This window comes from Falco naumanni, chromosome 14 (genome assembly GCF_017639655.2).
Source record: "Falco naumanni isolate bFalNau1 chromosome 14, bFalNau1.pat, whole genome shotgun sequence".
Classification (NCBI taxonomy): domain Eukaryota; kingdom Metazoa; phylum Chordata; class Aves; order Falconiformes; family Falconidae; genus Falco; species Falco naumanni.
In genome coordinates, this window is record NC_054067.1 from 4,679,069 (window position 1) to 4,696,732 (window position 17,664).

General features: G+C 45.3%; 1 protein-coding gene across 1 annotated transcript in view; it reads left to right on the forward strand.

Moving 5' to 3' along the window:
• Window positions 1-17,664, forward strand: part of IRS4 (insulin receptor substrate 4) — a 23,402-nt gene continuing 5,738 nt past the window's right edge. The window contains exon 1 of the mRNA XM_040614188.1: window positions 1-3,636. Coding sequence (XP_040470122.1) covers window positions 132-3,636 — 3,505 coding nt within the window. The 5' untranslated portion in view covers window positions 1-131. The remainder of the gene's footprint in view (window positions 3,637-17,664) is intronic.

Genomic DNA, 17,664 nt, shown 5'->3' on the forward strand with positions numbered 1-17,664 from the left:
CAGGCACCGCCAGGCACCGCCCGCTCCCCATGCGCGGCCCGCCGCGGGGGGCGCTTCCCCGGTGAGGGCGGATTCCCGCTGCCCGCCCCGTGCCCCTTCCCCGGCGCTCCGGACCCTGCCTGGCCCCTAAGATGGCGAGCGGGATGAATGGCCCGGGCGGCGGCGGCGGCGCGGCGGCCGGGGGCGGCGAGGAGGAGCCGGGCGCCCGCCACACGGGAGGCGGAGCCGCGCCTCAGCTGGAGCCCGGCGTGCTCGGCGCGGCGGCGGGCGAGGGGGACCCGGCGGCGGGCGAGGGCGGGCGCTGCCCGTCCCCGCAGCCCCACCACCTGCTGCAGCTGCTGCGGCGCTCGCCCAGCGCCTCGCTCTGCCCGGCGCCCGAGGCCGCCCCCGCGGCGGCCCGCACCGTGCCCGCGCCGGGCCGCGCCGGGCCGCCCCCCCCCGCGCCGGGCCGCGCCGCTCCCCCGCCCGCCGCCGGCGAGGACGTGAGGAAGTGCGGCTACCTGCGGAAGCAGAAGCACGGGCACAAGCGCTACTTCGTCCTGCGGGCCGAGAGCCACCTGGCCCCCGCCCGGCTAGAGTACTACGACAGCGAGAAGAAGTTCAAGAGCAGCCTGCGGGCGGCGGGGGCCGGCGGGCCGGCCGCGCTCTGCTGCCCCCCGCCCAAGCGGGTCATCCCCCTGTACCAGTGCTTCACCGTCAGCCGGCGGGCAGATGCCAAGCACAAGCACATCATCGCCCTGTACACCAAGGACGAGTACTTTGCCATGCTGGCTGAGAACGAGGGCGAGCAGGAGGCCTGGTACCAGGCCATCAGCGAGCTCATGAGCCAGAGCAAGAGGGGCTTCCTGGAGCAGGAGGACCACGCCGAGCAGCAGGTGGATGAGGACGACGAGCACTATGGGGCCGCCCTGAGACCTGGCACCGTCTTCAAGGAGGTGTGGCAGGTCAACGTCAAGCCCAAAGGGCTGGGGCAGACGAAAAACCTCACCGGAGTGTACAGGTTGTGCCTCTCCAGCAAGGCCATCCACCTTGTCAAGCTCAATTCGGAGGTGCCCTCCGTCCACCTGCAGCTCATGAACATTCGCCGCTGCGGGCACTCGGAGAACTTCTTCTTCATTGAAGTGGGCCGATCCGCCTCCATTGGGCCCGGAGAGCTCTGGATGCAAGTGGACGATTCAGTGGTTGCCCAGAACATGCACGAGACTTTTCTGGAGACCATGAAAGCGCTAAAGGCCTTTGCGGAGTTCAGGCCCCGGAGCAAGAGTCAGTCTTCTGGTGGTGGCAGTGGCACCAACCCCATCTCCTTCATCACCACTAGGAGGCACTTGGGCAACCTGCCCCCCAGCCAGACGGGCTTGCAGAGAAGATCTAGAACTGAGAGTGTTGCTGGAGGGACGCCTCCTACCACCAAAAGCAGCAGCTCCTATCGCTTCAGAACATCCAGCGAAGGAGAAGGAACCATGACTAGACCTTTTAGGTCAGTGACTGGGAGTCTGATCCACCTGAACACTGCGAGGATGAATTTGGGCCGGCAAGAAGGAAGTGGAAGGTATGTGAGAGCCGCATTCAGCTCATCTTACCACACCAGGTCTGCTTCGCTGCCCGTGTCTCATTTTCCCTCCACTACAAGTCCCATCAGTGTTTCTTCCAGCAGCGGCCATGGTTCTGCTTCGGACATGTTGACCAGGCCTTCTAGCTCATCCGTCTGTGGTTCCCCAAGCGATGGGGGATTTATCTCTTCTGATGAATATGGCTCCAGCCCTGGAGATTTCAGGTACTTTCGGGTCAGGAGTAACACGCCAGATTCCCTGGGAAACACACCGCCCATCAGAGAGGAGAACTGTCTGAGTGAGTACATGTCCATGAGTAAGCAACAGGCAGATGATAGCTCCAGAGATGATTATATGGAGGCTGAAAAGTGTTTCAGGAAAAGAACTTACTCTCTAACAAAGCCAACGTCTGTGTCGGTGCAGCAGAAGACGACACAAACTACGGCTTCATTAGATGAAGATTCTGTGGGAAGTCACGGGCGATTACTTTACTCTGAAACACCAAAACTGAGAGATAACCATGAATCGGAGTACAATGACACTAACCTTGATTCTGTATGTAACCAAAGTAGGAGTAAAGCCAGGGATGATGGGTACATGCCAATGATGCCAGGAGTGGCATCTTCTCTAGCCAGCAACAGCGACTATTTGCCGATGACTCCTAAAAGTATGTCTGTTCCGAAACAGATTAACAATTCGTGGTCACCCTCTCAGGTTGACTCCAAAGGGTATATGATGATGTTTCCAAAGGCTAGCTCTTCACCTGTGCGAAGTCCTTTAACTGGATTTATTTCTAAAGGAAGTAATGAGAAGATCATAAACAACGAGTATATGGATATGTCACCTGGTAATTCAGCTCCAAAGCACCCCGGTGATTCGAATTATGTTCACACCACTTCTGTTTCCAAAGGTTTTAGTTCGTATTTTTCTTTGCCCCGAAGCTTTAAGGCATTGTCAGGACAAAACGGTGACCACAGTGAATATGTTCCGATGTCTTCACCTGGAAAACTCTTGTATGGTGGACCAGAAAATGTAAAAGGGGTCAGCAGTGAGGCTCTGGCTAACGGCATCTCTAAACTGTCGGCGGTGAAAGGTTCGGATGAAGGACTTGTGCAGAACAGGGCTACTAGGCCCACGAGACTGCCCCTAGGTACGCGAGGGAGCAATACTATCCCAAGAATGTATGATCGTACAGTTCCACCTGAGCCAGCGAGTCCCGGTGAATACATAAATATTGATTTTAATGAAAAGGCGAGTAATACACCATATTCCTTATCTGCAGAAGGATCACCATCGTCCCTAGGCTCGAGCAGTGACCACAGACAGTCCCCGCTTTCTGATTACATGAGCGTTGACTTGGATGTACAGTCGCCGAAAGTAGCGAAGGAACTGTCTAACTCTCTAACGGATATTTCAATTTATGCAAGTTCCAGTATTCCTAGAAACCAACCAAATCCTGACTACGCTAGGCTTTCGTTTGGTACCGCTTGTGTTAGCACCGCAAGCAGCAGGACTGATGACTACACAGAGATGACGTTCAACATGGCAGCGACACCGCCTCGGCCATTTGCCGCCGAATCTGACAACGGTGTAAAGGTTGATAGCCCTTCTTCCATCGTGAATAGACTGTGCATTGTCGATCGATATGCTGGTAGCAGTAGCTTCTCTGTTCCTAGCTCTGAACCTCCTCTGGGACCGAAAGTGATCCGAGCCGATCCTCAAGGCAGGAGGAGACACAGTTCCGAAACGTTCTCTTCTGCTGGGACTGTGACAACCTCCTCTTCTTTCTTTACTGACAGTAGCAAAAGACACAGCTCTGCCTCATTTGACAATGTTTGGTTAAAACCGGATGAAAACATTGCTGATGGTCAGGAAAGCAAAATGTCCAGGGATACCTCAACTGGATTTCAGAATGGCTTAAACTACATCGCTCTGAATTTACGCGATGATCCTATAAGCTGTGAGGCAAGTACTGCAGCACCAACTTGCCATCTCCAAAATGGTACTTCAGGTTTGGACAGTGGAGCTTACGTAAGCATAGATTTCAGCAGATCCGATGGTCTGAAGTGTAACGCTGCGAGAAAAGGTTTGTAACTTTAAAAGCACTTTCCTTTCATGCTTGCTTAACTGTAGGAACGGGGCACTCTACTTAATACTAAAATGTGGTCTTTGGGGTGGGGTGAATGTTTTTTATAGTCTTCTGCATGACTCTAGCACAACCTGTCTCGTAGTGCAGCATCCTAACCGCTGAACAGCAGCACAAGGGGACGTGGTCCTTGGCCTAAAGGATTTATGTGACTCTTCTAGGCGGTTAGAGGTGTTAGCGAACTGTCACCTGCCTTGGTTTCTTAGGAAAGAATTTTCCTAGTATAAACAACAACTGTATTTCATCTTGTGAATTCCCGTCCTGAGCTTATGGTAGCTCTTTTTTTTTCCTTCCTGTTTTCCTCTTCTTTCCTTCCTATAACTCGATGACTCTTCACTTTTTTTGTTGTGGTTTTGTTTTTTTTTTTTAGTTGTGGTGGTGGTGGTGTTTGTGAGCTTGATACTTTGTAGTTTGTCTCATGGATAGGGAAAACTGAAAATTGCTGAATTGCGTTTGGATATCAAATTTTGGGGTTTAGGTCAGTTTCTTTCAACAAATGTAGGTGAAATGCATGTGTTCTTTAATGTGGAAATCTACCCACATTTATTTAGCTGAATCTTATGTAAACAGAACTCGGGGTGGTTTTTTCCCTTTTGAGCTCTGTTCTCCCCAGGAGTCTTGTGTCCTCTGGAGAAACCATCTCTGGGTGGCTGGGCAGGGTGGTGGGGGGCTCCTGCAGCCCATGCCCTCCCTGCTTGTCCCTGAGTAGGATCCAAGGGCTCAGCTGAGCCACAGCCTGCACCCAGCGACCTGCCTTCTGCATGGCGGATGAGGAGGGCCTGCGATAGAGGATGAGCAGGCTCCGAGTGGTGTTTTCCAGGTCTGAAACTTTGGAGAGAAGGCTGCTAGCTTTCAAGAGATCAGTGGTTTGACCCAGCTTAAGGTAATGCAGTTTGAGGTGTGCGTAAAAAAGGGTGTTGGGGGTGGGAAGGAAGAATATGGGGAAGAGGAGGGACGCTTCTGTTCATATGATAAGCTCTCACGGTGGGAGCAGTAAGTAGTAATTAGCTGTTAGTGGTATTATCCGTGGCCACTGGCTGAGCAGCAGTGTTTGTGCAAGCGCTGCATTGCACTGGAACTTTGGAAGTATAATCCTTGTTTTGGTGTCAGTGACCCACTGAACTTACAGTAATTCACCCAGCCAGATAGAAAACTCTGTGTGTTGGAAATGTTTTCCTGTCTTTGAAAATGCAGATGTAGTCAATAATTGATCAGTACTAAGAGGAAATATTTAATTGCTGTTGGACATTGATACTTGTCTATTTCTCTGTCAACAGAGGAAGCAGTGAAGGGGCAGGCTACTGCAGGCTTTTCTGTTTTTAATTACAATCTTAAACACTGAAATTTTTTCTTTTCTAGTTTCACTTTAAAACCAAGTATCTAAAGGCAGAAGGTATTGAAGGAGCTTAAAATTGTGTAGCCTTTCATAGTGGAAGGTATAAGCCTGACTCAGCTCGCATGCCATTCGAAGTCTGGCAGCACTGCTTGGGGCTGCTCAGAAATGTGTGGTTTGCCTCAGTGGTTTTTTTCCTCTGCTTTGTTTTGTTGGTTGGAATCAAATTTAGAAGACGTTGAAAGTTGCCAGTCCAAGAAAGTGCTTTCTTCCAAAGTTAGTCTTTCAGCACTTCAAAGATTTCTCTGCTAAGTCAAAGGTACACTGATGTCTGTATCTGATCTGTGTTTCTGGTTTTGAATATTATTTTTTTAAAGAGCACCCCCAAAGACAGCAGAATTCCTACTTGATTTTTATGCCCCTCATATGATTAAAATCCATGCTCTAAAGTAAAACTTCTTACAAAATGGAGAGGGAAAAAAAACCCAGCAGAGATGATTTCCTTTCAGCCATACTGTAAATGTTACGTTTAAAAATATTTTTTGGGAGACTGTGTGTGTAGAAATGGTATTTCTGTTAAACATTTTGCTTACTCCTGCCACAGCAAAGTATCTGCAGCCCTGTGCTTGGGGTTTTTTCCCTTGTCTATTACGAGTTGCAGAGGGGGAAGAGACTTAGAGCTGCTGGTTTATGCTGTGGACTGAAGTTTTCTGGAAATGAAACGTGTGTTAAAATGAAGTGAAAGAAACTCTGTGCATAAAAACCATGGGCTTTGGCAGGAAACGAAGCATGAGAATAGTAAGAGCTTAGGTTGGTGGTTTCTTTCTAGTCCTAAAAAGAAAAACAAAATTATAAAACATTGCTCCAAAACAAGGCCTAACAGTTTTCTAAAAAGACAGCATAAAATATTTCTGGTGTATAGTAGGAGGGCAGGTGGGGTGTGGACATTGTTCACTTGTAGGTGGCTCGTGGAGGGGTTGAACAAATTTCGGAATAGTCCAGGCAAAAAGTAGGGGGCCAGACCTGAATACAGTGTTGTAAATTAGTGATGTGTATCTTTTTCTTAGTAATGACTTGAAATTCTTGATTATAAAGATAGCAGTTTCCATTCACGTAGGAAATTGTGTCTCTGAGCTATAGGAAGCATAATTTTAGAAGCCTGTATTCTTTAAACAATGTATCATTTCTACTGCAATAAACTGCTATTTTAATACTTAAATTTTTTTTCTGTAATCTAGAAAAAACACTTGCACGTTCCATTTTGAATAGTGAAAATGAAGCTTCATTTCAAACTTCTGTGTCCTGAAGAGGTGTAGTGTGCCTGTGTGTAATTGATACTTTTAATATTTGGAGACTTTTAGCAGAACTCAGTGCTGTCTTTTCTTTCCTTTTACGTCCCACTCTTTTGGTCTCTGCCTGCAAAATGCTGTGTGGTTAAATCCATTCCTAAGGAAAATATTTAGCAGATGCATTTTTGCCCTTTACTACTTAGAAAGGATCTATCCCACGTGTGCTAAATTCTATCAGGTAGAGAACTTTGCTCTCTTCTCCGTAAACTGCAGTTTTACTGGAAGGGAAACACTTCCCAGCTTCGGATCATTTGCTGTTTTGCTTTGTTTTTGTTTGCTTAAGTGGAATATTGTGTTCTGTGACTCAGCTGCGTTCTCCAAACTGCTGAGGGTGGTGGAGTGATTTCCAATGCATCACTGCCCCCTCATTGTAATTCCCAAACTACTTCTGGGTCAGGTTCACTGATGTGAATCAAACTTTTTTTTTTTTTTCTTCCCCTTCTCCATTCATGACATGGATGGAGGAGGGGGAGGGCACTACCTTGAAATGGTAAATAGGCCTGAATTGTTAGTAAACTTTCAGTTTAGGTTTAGGCAAAATTGAACTCAGGTTTTATGTTGATAATGATGATGATAAAAAGATTATAATGTTCTGATTTTTAATGCTTGAAGCTTAAGGAGGTCATTAGCAAAACAGTTTCATCACAAAATCGTTACACAATATTGAAGCAAGCGGTTTGCAGTTTTGATTACATGAATCTGAGTCATGAAATTTTGTGCTAGGAGTACAGAACACTAAAGCTACTTCAAACAGGGCTTAGCTAATGTATACCTTGTTATTGGACCTTGTAGAAACTGAGGAGGATAATGAGAACGGGGCGGTAATAAACTGCATAATGCGTCCTGTATAATACAAGTTTCTTCAGTCTTAATTAGAAATATTAAACCTGCAAAGATACCCTGGACTCCAGAAACAGAACAGGCTGTTCAGAGTAAATGTAATGTTCAGCTTATTATCAACCCACTTTTTTTTTACACCCACTTTTTAATCTTATCTCTAACCTGCTATTCTAACACTATGCTAAGATACTATTTCAGAAGTTGTCTAAAGTGCAGGACTATAATTTCAATGTTCCTCACCTTTTTAATCTCCTCCTGTGCTATACTGGGCGAGAGGGCTGTGTACCCTTTGGGGAGCTTGAGAGGAAGGAAAACAAGTACAGCTATAAAGTAAAACTTGTGTTCCAAATTGTCCAGGTCCTTTATGGTAACTTACATATTTCAGATGCAAAATCTTGAAGAATGTAATGAACAATATACACTTTGAGAAATTCAGAAGCTGGATGTTTTAGCTATTACTAATATAGTAAATTACAGTTTACAGGATACCAAGCAAATAACTGCCCCTTTTAGGTTTCAAGCTAGTGGTTTTTAAAAGTTTACTTCAAACTGAGGCTCTTTTGTATCGGCAGAATACTTAAGGCACAAGCCCATTTAAAAATAACTTGAAGAACCCTACTGAAGCGCATCCGAATGCTGCTGTGTGTCCTGCATCTTTGAAATAACACTGGGATAATAATTCTTAAAAAAAAAAAAAAAAAAAAAACAACCAAAAAAAACACCCCCAAAACCAAAAAAAACACCCCCAAAACCCAACCCCAACAAACCCAAAGCATTTTAATCTTACTGTAACAGATGCCACTTGAACAGTCTTGAGTGACTTACAGCTATGCTTGAAACCACCCAGGGTAACTTTCTCAAGCAGTGTATAAGCTGCTGATGGCAGAACAGATTTTTTGCCGTGCAGCGTGGGAGTGAGCTAATTATGACATATTTGACCAAGAATCAGTTGGGGTTTACTTCTGCTTGGGTAAGAAAATCTGAGACAAGAATGTTTCCCTACCATTGAGAGAGAACTTGTAGTCACTGTTGAAATACTTTTGGAAATCAGCTTTCCAGACTTGAAATCCATAGTTGCAGCTGTTGGTGACGTGTGTCTTCTTTGGAAGTCTAAATTTTCCTCCCTGTAGCTGTCTTGCAGGTTAAAGCACCACTGCAGAACCTGTGGAGTTCGGGAGTAATCCGGCACTGGTCCAAGCAGCATTTTTTTTTTTGTGCATGTGTGTGCGTGGTGTTTTTGTTTTTTAATGCATTTAAGATTTCACCAAAAGATTTACTACCCTTTTAGTTTTCCCTCTAAAACTTCACTTTTTCCCTGTCTCCCATGATGTCTGAGGGCCCCTTGTTTCCCCCGTGGCTTGGGGTGGCAGGTTGGAGTCACGTAGTCAGTCTCCCCAGCAGCTGTATTCCAGCCCAGGGTTACTGGGGCGGTTTGTCACTACTTCTTTCTCTGAGTTTTTTTGTATGTCCAGCGGCTTGTTAGCAGTAGGTAGAATTTGGGTTTGAGGTGTTTTTTTTTCTCTGCATATGCTGCTTTTTTAATGAAAGGATCTTTAACAAGTTTTCTTCATATTGATTGCTGGGGGCAGGGTTTATGCCTTGAGGTTTTGGATGGTACTAAAAAGAGCTTATAGTACTGTGTTGTACCTTGGTGTGTGTTTTTGTGCTCTGTTTGGGGATCTGTGGTGCTCCCAAAAAGCATGCTGAATGGTGTTCAGTATGTTGATTGCGCTAACAAGTTTGTTTTTCCCATCCCAAGCAGGAAACAAATTCTACAATTTTATTTTAAGTACTGTTGTGATCAAATGTGTCATTCTTCAACTCAAATAAAAACGGAGTGATAAAGCTGAAAGGCAGGTGAGAATGTGTCAAGCTTTCTGGAGCCTGGGGTTGTATTACTGCTGTTTTGTCCTAAAAATGTAGCATTATCTTATGACTCACCCTAAATGGTGTGTAATGACTTGGCTGGAGAGCGGTCCTGTGGCCCACCCTGCAAATTTGTTGTTTTGACTTTTTTCACGTTTAGCTTCTGCATAATAACAAGGATCCAATGATGAAGTTGCATTGCTGTCTCACAGGTTAAAGCAATGACATGGGGAAAAGGAAGAAGTATGTTCTAGTTTTAATCAAGCTCTGCATCTCTGTAAAGGTCACCCAGCTTAGGGAGGGTTACAATTTAGTTGAGAACCTTGATCAGTAGGGATTTGTGACATACTTGAGGGCAGTGGGAAGACAAAGGTAAAGTAGCCTGACTCATCAAAGGCATTTCAGAGGTGTTGCTGAGTGTCTTATCTAAATGATCTTGAACATACAAGTGTTTGGATTTGTGGAGATTTTGCTTCAGGTGTAGCATTATCCCAAGAGCAGCAGTGTAGCAGACTGTTAGCAAGAATTTTCTGCCCTGGTTAAGTCATGAGCTGTATCTTAAGGGGCAAAGTTTGCTGATTTCAAAACATTGTTTTTCTGTTGGTTTAGCTGCAGGATTGGATGCTAACGATTCAAGACTGGGGGTGTGTGTATACATGTGGTGTGTGCTGGTGATACGTTAAGTGTAAGGTCTTAATTTTTAGTCTTCAGAGAAGAAAGGGTTTTTGAAAGAGATGGCTTATACTAAAATCAATATAGTTAAAATTTGGCTGTAATTCCAGGGTGGCGATAAAATTTAATGGGACTCAACAAAATTGAAAACTTTTAAATTACTACTAAAAGGTGAATAGTGCTTGTGTTCACGGCATAGCATATGTATATTATGAACTTACATAAATATTGGATTATTATTTAGGGCATAAAATAGGCTAGTTTTTGCTTTTTGCTAGGGCATGGAAGGCTTATAGTTATGCTACCTACTTGGAGAAAAGCTTCCCTTTCAGTAGAACAGGGTTTTGTGGAATGACTGAGGATATCAAACTGTATTTTTCTTTTTCAGAAAATCGTGGGAAATAATACCAGAAGGTGTGCAAGAAACCTGGTAAAATTTGCTTCTAAATCTGTTGAGACACTAATGAATGATACCTTCCTTCCAGAGGGAATAGTGCGGTTCTGTTCCCATGCTCATGCCAAGCCAGCTTGCTTTATTGTTTATGGCTCTTGCTGAACAGCTGAACTTGCAGTATAACTTTTTTTTGATGCTGTTCAGCCTGAGCCTGGATTGTTTTTTGGGAACTAGTGCTTTTTTCACACAGATCTCTCAGGCTACTAGGGGTTTGGAGCAATCTTAGTGGCAGCAAAGCAGATGCATCATTAGATAAATGAGAACTTCTTGCGTACTAGACCAAGAAAAGCCATTAATGTGAGCCATGTGATACCTTACATGTGTAAACCCCCTGTTTAAGCTATTTCTGTGACTTTTGTGGCAGCTTCTCGACAGTTGAGCTGAAATGGCCAAGATGAACCAGCAACTGGCACGGAAAGGCTGCTCCCCACACCTGGGCACCTTTCCTTCCCTGGTCTAGGTAACAGAGCCTGCCTGCCGGGGGGTTGGCTGGGGGCATTCCTCAGCACTAGTTGGGGGCAGGTAAAACTTCCATCAGTACAGATGAAGGAACACCCTTTAACTCCTGTAAGTCTAAACCAATAAAGTTTCTTAAGTGTAAACCAATATGGGTTAAGGGGCTGAATAGATCCTGTTTGCTGTATGGATTTTTTTTTTTTTTTTTGTATTTTAAGTTAGTCTGTTAGGAAAATCTGTGAGCTGTTTGGGTTTTCTGTAGTAACATCCACTGTTGAGTTCAAACTGCTAGAATATTTGCTTTTTGTTATGTGAGATACCTTGGGAGGTATTTGCCATCTATATTAATTAACTCTGATGTTTTTTTGGGTTGGGTGGGTGAGTTTTGTTTGGTTGTTTTTAGAAGAAGACTGTTCTAAATTGCAGGTTGTGGTGAACTGGAAATCAGTTAGAAATGAGTTGAAAAAAATGAACAGATTTGATCTTGAGGTCATTCAGACAGTATTACAACAGTGAGTCTGTTAATGAAAGCTTGTAGCTCCAGACACGATCTCTACTCCTTGTAGAACCTGAACAGGTAGGCAGGATGGAGGTCCCCTGTACCTTGCCGCAAATGTAAATGTGTTGGTCCCTGTCCTAAGGAGCTTACAATTTAAAACACAAAACTAAAGCGATGGATGAAACTTAATGTGCTGGGGTGGAGAGTAAGATAAAGATCAAGGCTGCTGCCTTTGGCAGGGTGAAGATAAGAGCCTCGCAGGGAGATAAAAGGCTGCCTGAGAGCGGTTGCAAGAGAGGAAGCTGGTAGAGGCACTTGGAAGGGTATGAACAGGGCAGGGAGCGATGGAAGGTAGCGAGCTATAAATACAGTGGTTGTAATGGTTTAAATGACTTGAAAAGGATGAGGTAAATGTCAGAACACTGGCCAGGATATTAATCTTGGTAAGAGGAATGTGGGCCAACATGTATCTCCGAGTTAGGAGCATGTCCCGATGTTTACTTCTCCCTTTTAGATGTGGAATGTGATTATTTTTTTCCTCTTTTTTTCTTTTTTTTCTTTTTCCTTTCTGTAAGTTAGTTTTCCTGCAGCCATAGATTTAGTGCAAGCAGGGGTGCAGGAATGCGTACAGAGCACAGGATCACGCAGGGCAGCACCCCTGGGCACTTACCATCGCTGCATCCTCTGCTCTTTGTGTGACTTTGCTCCAGAAGCAGCAGGGTGATGGAGCTGCTTTGGCATTACTGCTGGTTCCTCCATGGTTTTGCAGGAGGGATTTTAGGTGGTTTCAGGCAACCTCCTAGTGTTGGGGAGGAGGCAGCAGCATGGCTTGGGAGATACAAGGATTTGTAACCGGTGTGTGCGAGTGTTTGGAGTCCAGCTCAAGCAGGGAGGTCTGGGTGGCAGCTGCTGGGTGCTTTCAGCTGCTCCAGAGTGGCCTGCGGAAGCTGGAGTGCAAAATGAGAGCTTTGACCAGAGAAAGTTACGTTATTTCTGTGTCGGTAGATCAGGTTGAGCAGCCACCAGTGGTTGCGGGCGCGTCTGGAAGTGGTGGCAGCAGTGAGGCTTGGTTCACTGTCGAGGGTGTAAGGGATTGAAATACTAATGTTGACGTGTTCCACAAGGTAAACACTGAAGGAGAGCTGCGTGCTGTTGATTAAAACTTGTCTGTGTGTGGACACAGTTTAACTCTGTCCTTGTGTGCTCCCGAGCTCCTCCTGGAAGCTGAAGGCCCTATCCTTGGCTCTTGTGCATGTGCTGTGATTTGAGAAGATCTTGCTTCACACGTGCAATGCAGTCTGATCTTTTCTTCTTCCTCCTCTGCGTGAGCCGGGGTTTTGGGTGTCCTGATGTTAATGCAGACTCAATAATGTGGTAATTAGAAAATGTAGAAAATTGATGCGTGCAGCTGCTGTGTGTGGTAGCAGATAGTGGCTGATAGCAAAGATTATTTTTTTTTTTTTGTGCAGGCATGCATGGGCAAAAGGTATGGCTGAGGAGGGTGTAACTATCTGGGGATGTGGCCGTGTAGCAACTTCATGCCTTTGACAGTCGTTTATGGCAGTAGAGGTGAAAGGAAAGGTAGTGCCCAGTGCTTTCAAACGGTGATGGCTAAAGTGGTTGAGAAGAGCAAAGGGGTGAATTAGGTGAAACTCCTTGTAGAAACAAAATATCAAGAAAAGGCGATTTGGAAGGTGGGGAGCTGTTTCATTAGTCATGAGTGACAGGACAGTGTCTCTTAGTTGTGTTCATGAGAATAGTTTGGCTCGCCCAAACCCAAGGCCTGTGCCTGCAAGCAGACACCACCCAGCAGAGGAAGAGCAGAGCAGGCGTATATAACACATCCCCGCAAACCTACACCCAGCCGCTGGGTTGGTATTTTTTTTTTTTTTTTTTTTTCCCAGCTTGGGGGATTTCCTGAGCCTGATGTAATTTGTCTGTTTTATAATCCTTTATGGATCTTTAATCCAAGTACTTTTCCAATCTCCCTTTGATCCTGTGTAAACTCCTTGTACCCGCAGCAGCCTGCGGTCGCAGTCGGTACACGCTGCATGCAGACCTCTCTGTTTTGGACCCTGCTGCGTACTGCAGCCCCTGGTTTGTGTATTGGGAGAGATAACAAACCCTATCTTTTCTCTCCATGCTATTTAGGATTGTGTAGATGCTGTATCCTCCTCTGCCATATACTTCGCCAGCGTGCTGTCAGCAGCTTCCCGCACTGCGCGCAGCAGGGACCTGCGGTGTAATAGTATTATTAACTTCCTGATACGTCCTAATACTTCTCTGCAGGCTGAAGGGTTCTTGTTACCTGTCTGTTCCTCACTAGGAAGCTGTTTCACACCTTTCATGAGTTTTTCTGCACTACCCTGAAACTCTTCCAGCTATACCAAGTCTTTTTTGAATGAGGGAACCGGAGCTGTGTGCGCTGTTCAGCACTGGTATTTGACCTGGCTCTTTTCTTCCCTGTTTGTTCCCTAACAGTTCTTGACATCCAGTTTGCAGGAAATTTATTCCTCCCTGTTGGCCCTTCAGGGCTTCTAACCTTTGTCAGGAGAGCGGAGTCAACTGTAGCAGGTGGTATTGTCAGAAGCCACGCAAGATTTTTCTTTTTTTTTTTTTTTTTTTTTTGGCTAAAATTTATCTGTTTTCTGCAGTTTAGGAGGTCAGTCACTTGCTTTAACAGTGCTTTTAAAAAAGAACCTTTTTCATTCTTTTGCAATGTGAAAATCTGAAATTTTGAACTTCTGTGTGTGTTTACGTGAATTTTTAGTATTGTCTTGCTATACTGTAACAGAAATTTTTTTTAAAAAAACCAAAACAACCAACCCCAAAACTCCCCAACAGCTCGCCAAGCTGTCCAGTGCAGTTTGAGTTGGTGTTTAAGCCCCTGCCAAAACTGCGTGCAAGTTTCCTAATTCTAGGAATAGTATCAGTAAGAGATGAAATTAGGGAGTGGGCATAAAGCCTTCCTAGAAACAACACTGCTGTTTGAAACAGAAAAAGAAGCCACTGTTGCAAAAGATAAGGCGTTTCTGCAAAGTGAATAAAACTGATCTTAAAGCATGGGAGAGGTTTTTAGCTCATGAAATCGCCAAGCACTAAGAATAGCAGAACCACATTTTGAATGAACAATTGTGGATAAAAATTATTTGCAAGAGTAACTTTGTCTTCTAAATTTTAGAAACACAGCTTGAGGAGGAATCTGATTTAGTGGGATGTGTTGTTACCACTCGCTGTGTTTAAATAGTTTATCCAATGAAAAGTGGGTCATGTAACAGGTTTTTCTTAAAACAGATCTCGCTTTTTTTTTGCTTGTGGAAGGTTGGTAAAATTGTAGGTATGAAATACATTCATTAGCTCAGTTAAAGCATCATTTTGTGGAATATGTGCTTAATGGTGAACATGTAGTTTAGCACATTTCCCAAGTAAGGGATTTCTGTGTCAGGACCTTGTCTGGGTTACCCAGGTACGGTAACTGCATATGGAGTGGCCACGGCAAACGATGCGGTTGTTTTTCTGATTTGTATTTGTAGACTTGATGTCTGCGTGTGCAAATTAAGAAGGGATCCTGCTTTTCTCAAATAACACCACTTGCCTCTAGCAAGGTCTAAAGCTATGCCTTTAAAATAAGAACTCGAAGAAATAGGACAGTGACGCAGGATAGTAACTGCATTTGGTAAGATTTGGGGCAAAAGAAAATTCTCACTAACTCGTGCAGAATGTATTTGTGCAAATTAGCTCCCTCCCCCCGACCTGCGTGCTGTTCATGGCAGTTCTGCCCTGTCCCGGTGGCACGAACAAAGCGCTTTTGGACATGCACGTTGTGTCCTGAGGTTGTGCTGGGATTTGGTGCTTTCCTGAACAACAGGAATATTGTGTGGCCGTGCGCGCAAGAAAGTCAAGGGCTGTTCTGCTGCTTTTGATCTGTGTAAATCAGATTAATTCTGATTTCCCCCTAACCTGAAGTTCAGGAAATGGAGAACTTCAGTAGTGTTCTCCAGAAAGCATTAAGCTGTCTAAGTCTTTGACATGGAGATTTTAATCATTTAATTATCTTAAATTAATATCTTCTGTAAGCAAATCTTTTATCCTTTTAGGAATCGGTTGCAGAATTATGTCAGTAAAAGCCTTTCCTGTAAAAACAGATATTATTTAGGATGGATTTCTTTGAGAGAATTAGGGTATGTCTGCTATGTTCTTAAAACCTCTTGGTTTGTTTCAAAGTGGCCTGACTCGCCTGACCTTAATAATTCAGATGCAGGAAATGAAGTGTAAATTGGATGTATTCTCATCTGATACATTTTCAAATGGAACACGCTGGGTTTGCAATCTAATGAATTAAGACTGATCTAATCCTCTGACCCTAACTTTTATAAAACTACAAGTGTTCTATGCAAAAAATAATCTATAGAGCACTTTTTCCGTGTGTTCCTTGATTTTCAACAAAACGTTTTTGAGCAATGGCATGCTGCCATCCCATTTTAAATATTTGCCCTCTTGGTTTCTCTTCTGCCCTTCTGATCCTTTCCCTCTCATTGTTCCTCAGAAAGATTTGGACAGCTGTGTGTAGTTTTATAATCTGATCCCATCTTAAACTGATGAATTTAAATAGAATTGTGTAGTGAAGAGAACACTCTTAATTTTCTAAACTTTGCTTATCTATTTTGAGAGGTGATCTGTGAAAATGTGTGGACGCTTTCTGGACTCGTTCTCAATATTAAATGTTCACAGGAAGTTGAATTTGTATTGTTCTCAATATTCTGAAGCAGCAGAACTCGATTTGGCGTAAAGGCTGAAGCTTTCGTGTAGAATCTGTTAATGGAGCTGAAGTTTGAATAAGCGGAAAAGCCCAGTGTAGGGTGCTCTGAAAACCACTTAGAACAGTGTATTTCTGGACTGCTACAAAAGTGCAGAGGGGTTTTGGCGTTCAGTTCTTTGCTGCTTGTTTTGTTGTTCCCAGGGTGGTGGTGTGGTTTGTTGTTGTTGTTTGTTTGTGTGTTTGTTTTTGTAGACTGAGCAGATTTTCTTGGAAGAGCTGGTGACAATCCAGGAACAGCCGTGTGTTTACACTGCAAGTGAAAGTTACCTTCAAACTTGCCATGTCTGATCTGGCCACTGAGTTCTGTTTAGTGGCATGCGTGTTTTCAGAACTCTAAGGGACTGATGGGCTGTTTAGTGAGCTTGTTCCTCTCTTCCCAGCTAGCTCGCACCTCGTAACTTGTTTCCCTTACTTGTTTCATCCATTTCTCTGACAGCTTCCTTTACTGATCAGTCAGTGTCGAGCCAGGTACGTTTCTGTGCTATCCGTAATGAAACGCTAATCTGGTTTTTATTGATCAGCGATTGTGTTTGTCCTAGTAGCACAGAAAACTGTTGGCTGATGAATCTTACATTATGAAGACTGACGTAACAAGATCACCCAGCTTCACAGAAGCTGTATTGTTTTCATTTTCTTTGAGCAGTTCATGTTCTCCATTAGTTTACCTTCACCTACTGGCTAGTCCAATGGTAGAAGATCAGGTGTGGGAGATGAGAGCCACCAAGGACCTTAATGCATGAGCACTCTTGCAACTTTGCTAAATAAATGCATGTGACTTCACAGAATCACAGACCGGTTTGGGTTGGAAGGGACCTGAAAGCCCATCTAGTTGCACCCCCCTGCCACAGGCAGGGACACCTTCCACCAGACCAGGTTGCCCAGAGCCCCGTCCAGCCTGGCTTTGGGCACTGCCAGGGATGGGGCACCCACAGCTGCTCTGGGCAGCCTGGGCCGGTGTCTCACCACCCTCACGGTGAGGAATTTCTTCCTAATATCTCATCTAAATCTCCCCTCTTTCAGTTTAAAGCCATTGCCCCTTGTCCTATCACTACATGCCCTTGTGAAAGCTCCCTCCAGCTTTCCTGCAGCCCCCGTCAGGCACTGGCAGGCTGTGCAGGGTCTCCCTGGAGCCTTCTCCTCTCCAGGCTGAACCACCCCAACTCTCCCAGCCTGTCTTCACAGCAGAGCTGCTCCAGCCTCTGAGCATCTTCATGGTCCCTCTGACCTCCCTCCGACAGGTCCGTGTCCTTCCTGTGCTGGGCCCAGAGCTGCACGCAGCACTGCAGGGGGGTCTTGGCAGTCTCTAGTGCTCTGTTGACACCAGGGTTCCTGCTCGCTCCATGTGGGCAGCTGTGGCACCAAAACGTGAAAGGCAGTTAGGCTGGTGGTTCAGCACACATCTCCCTGGGAGGATGTGCTGGGGGAAGGTACATCAGCTGGAGTTCCTATGGCTCCATGGCTCAAGATGATGGGCTTGGACTGCGGAAACTGTCCCTCGCTGGGCTGCACACCCTGCTCACCCCTGGGTGCAGGGTCCACTGGTCGTGATGGGATTTCTCTGAGCGTGGAGGTTGGTGGTGGGGTGACCCGTGGTCCTGCTGTAGGGAGGAATGGACCGCTGAGTGCCACCCTCACGCGTGGTGGGGACTGCAAGCACTGTGTGGGAGGGATCTCGCAAGA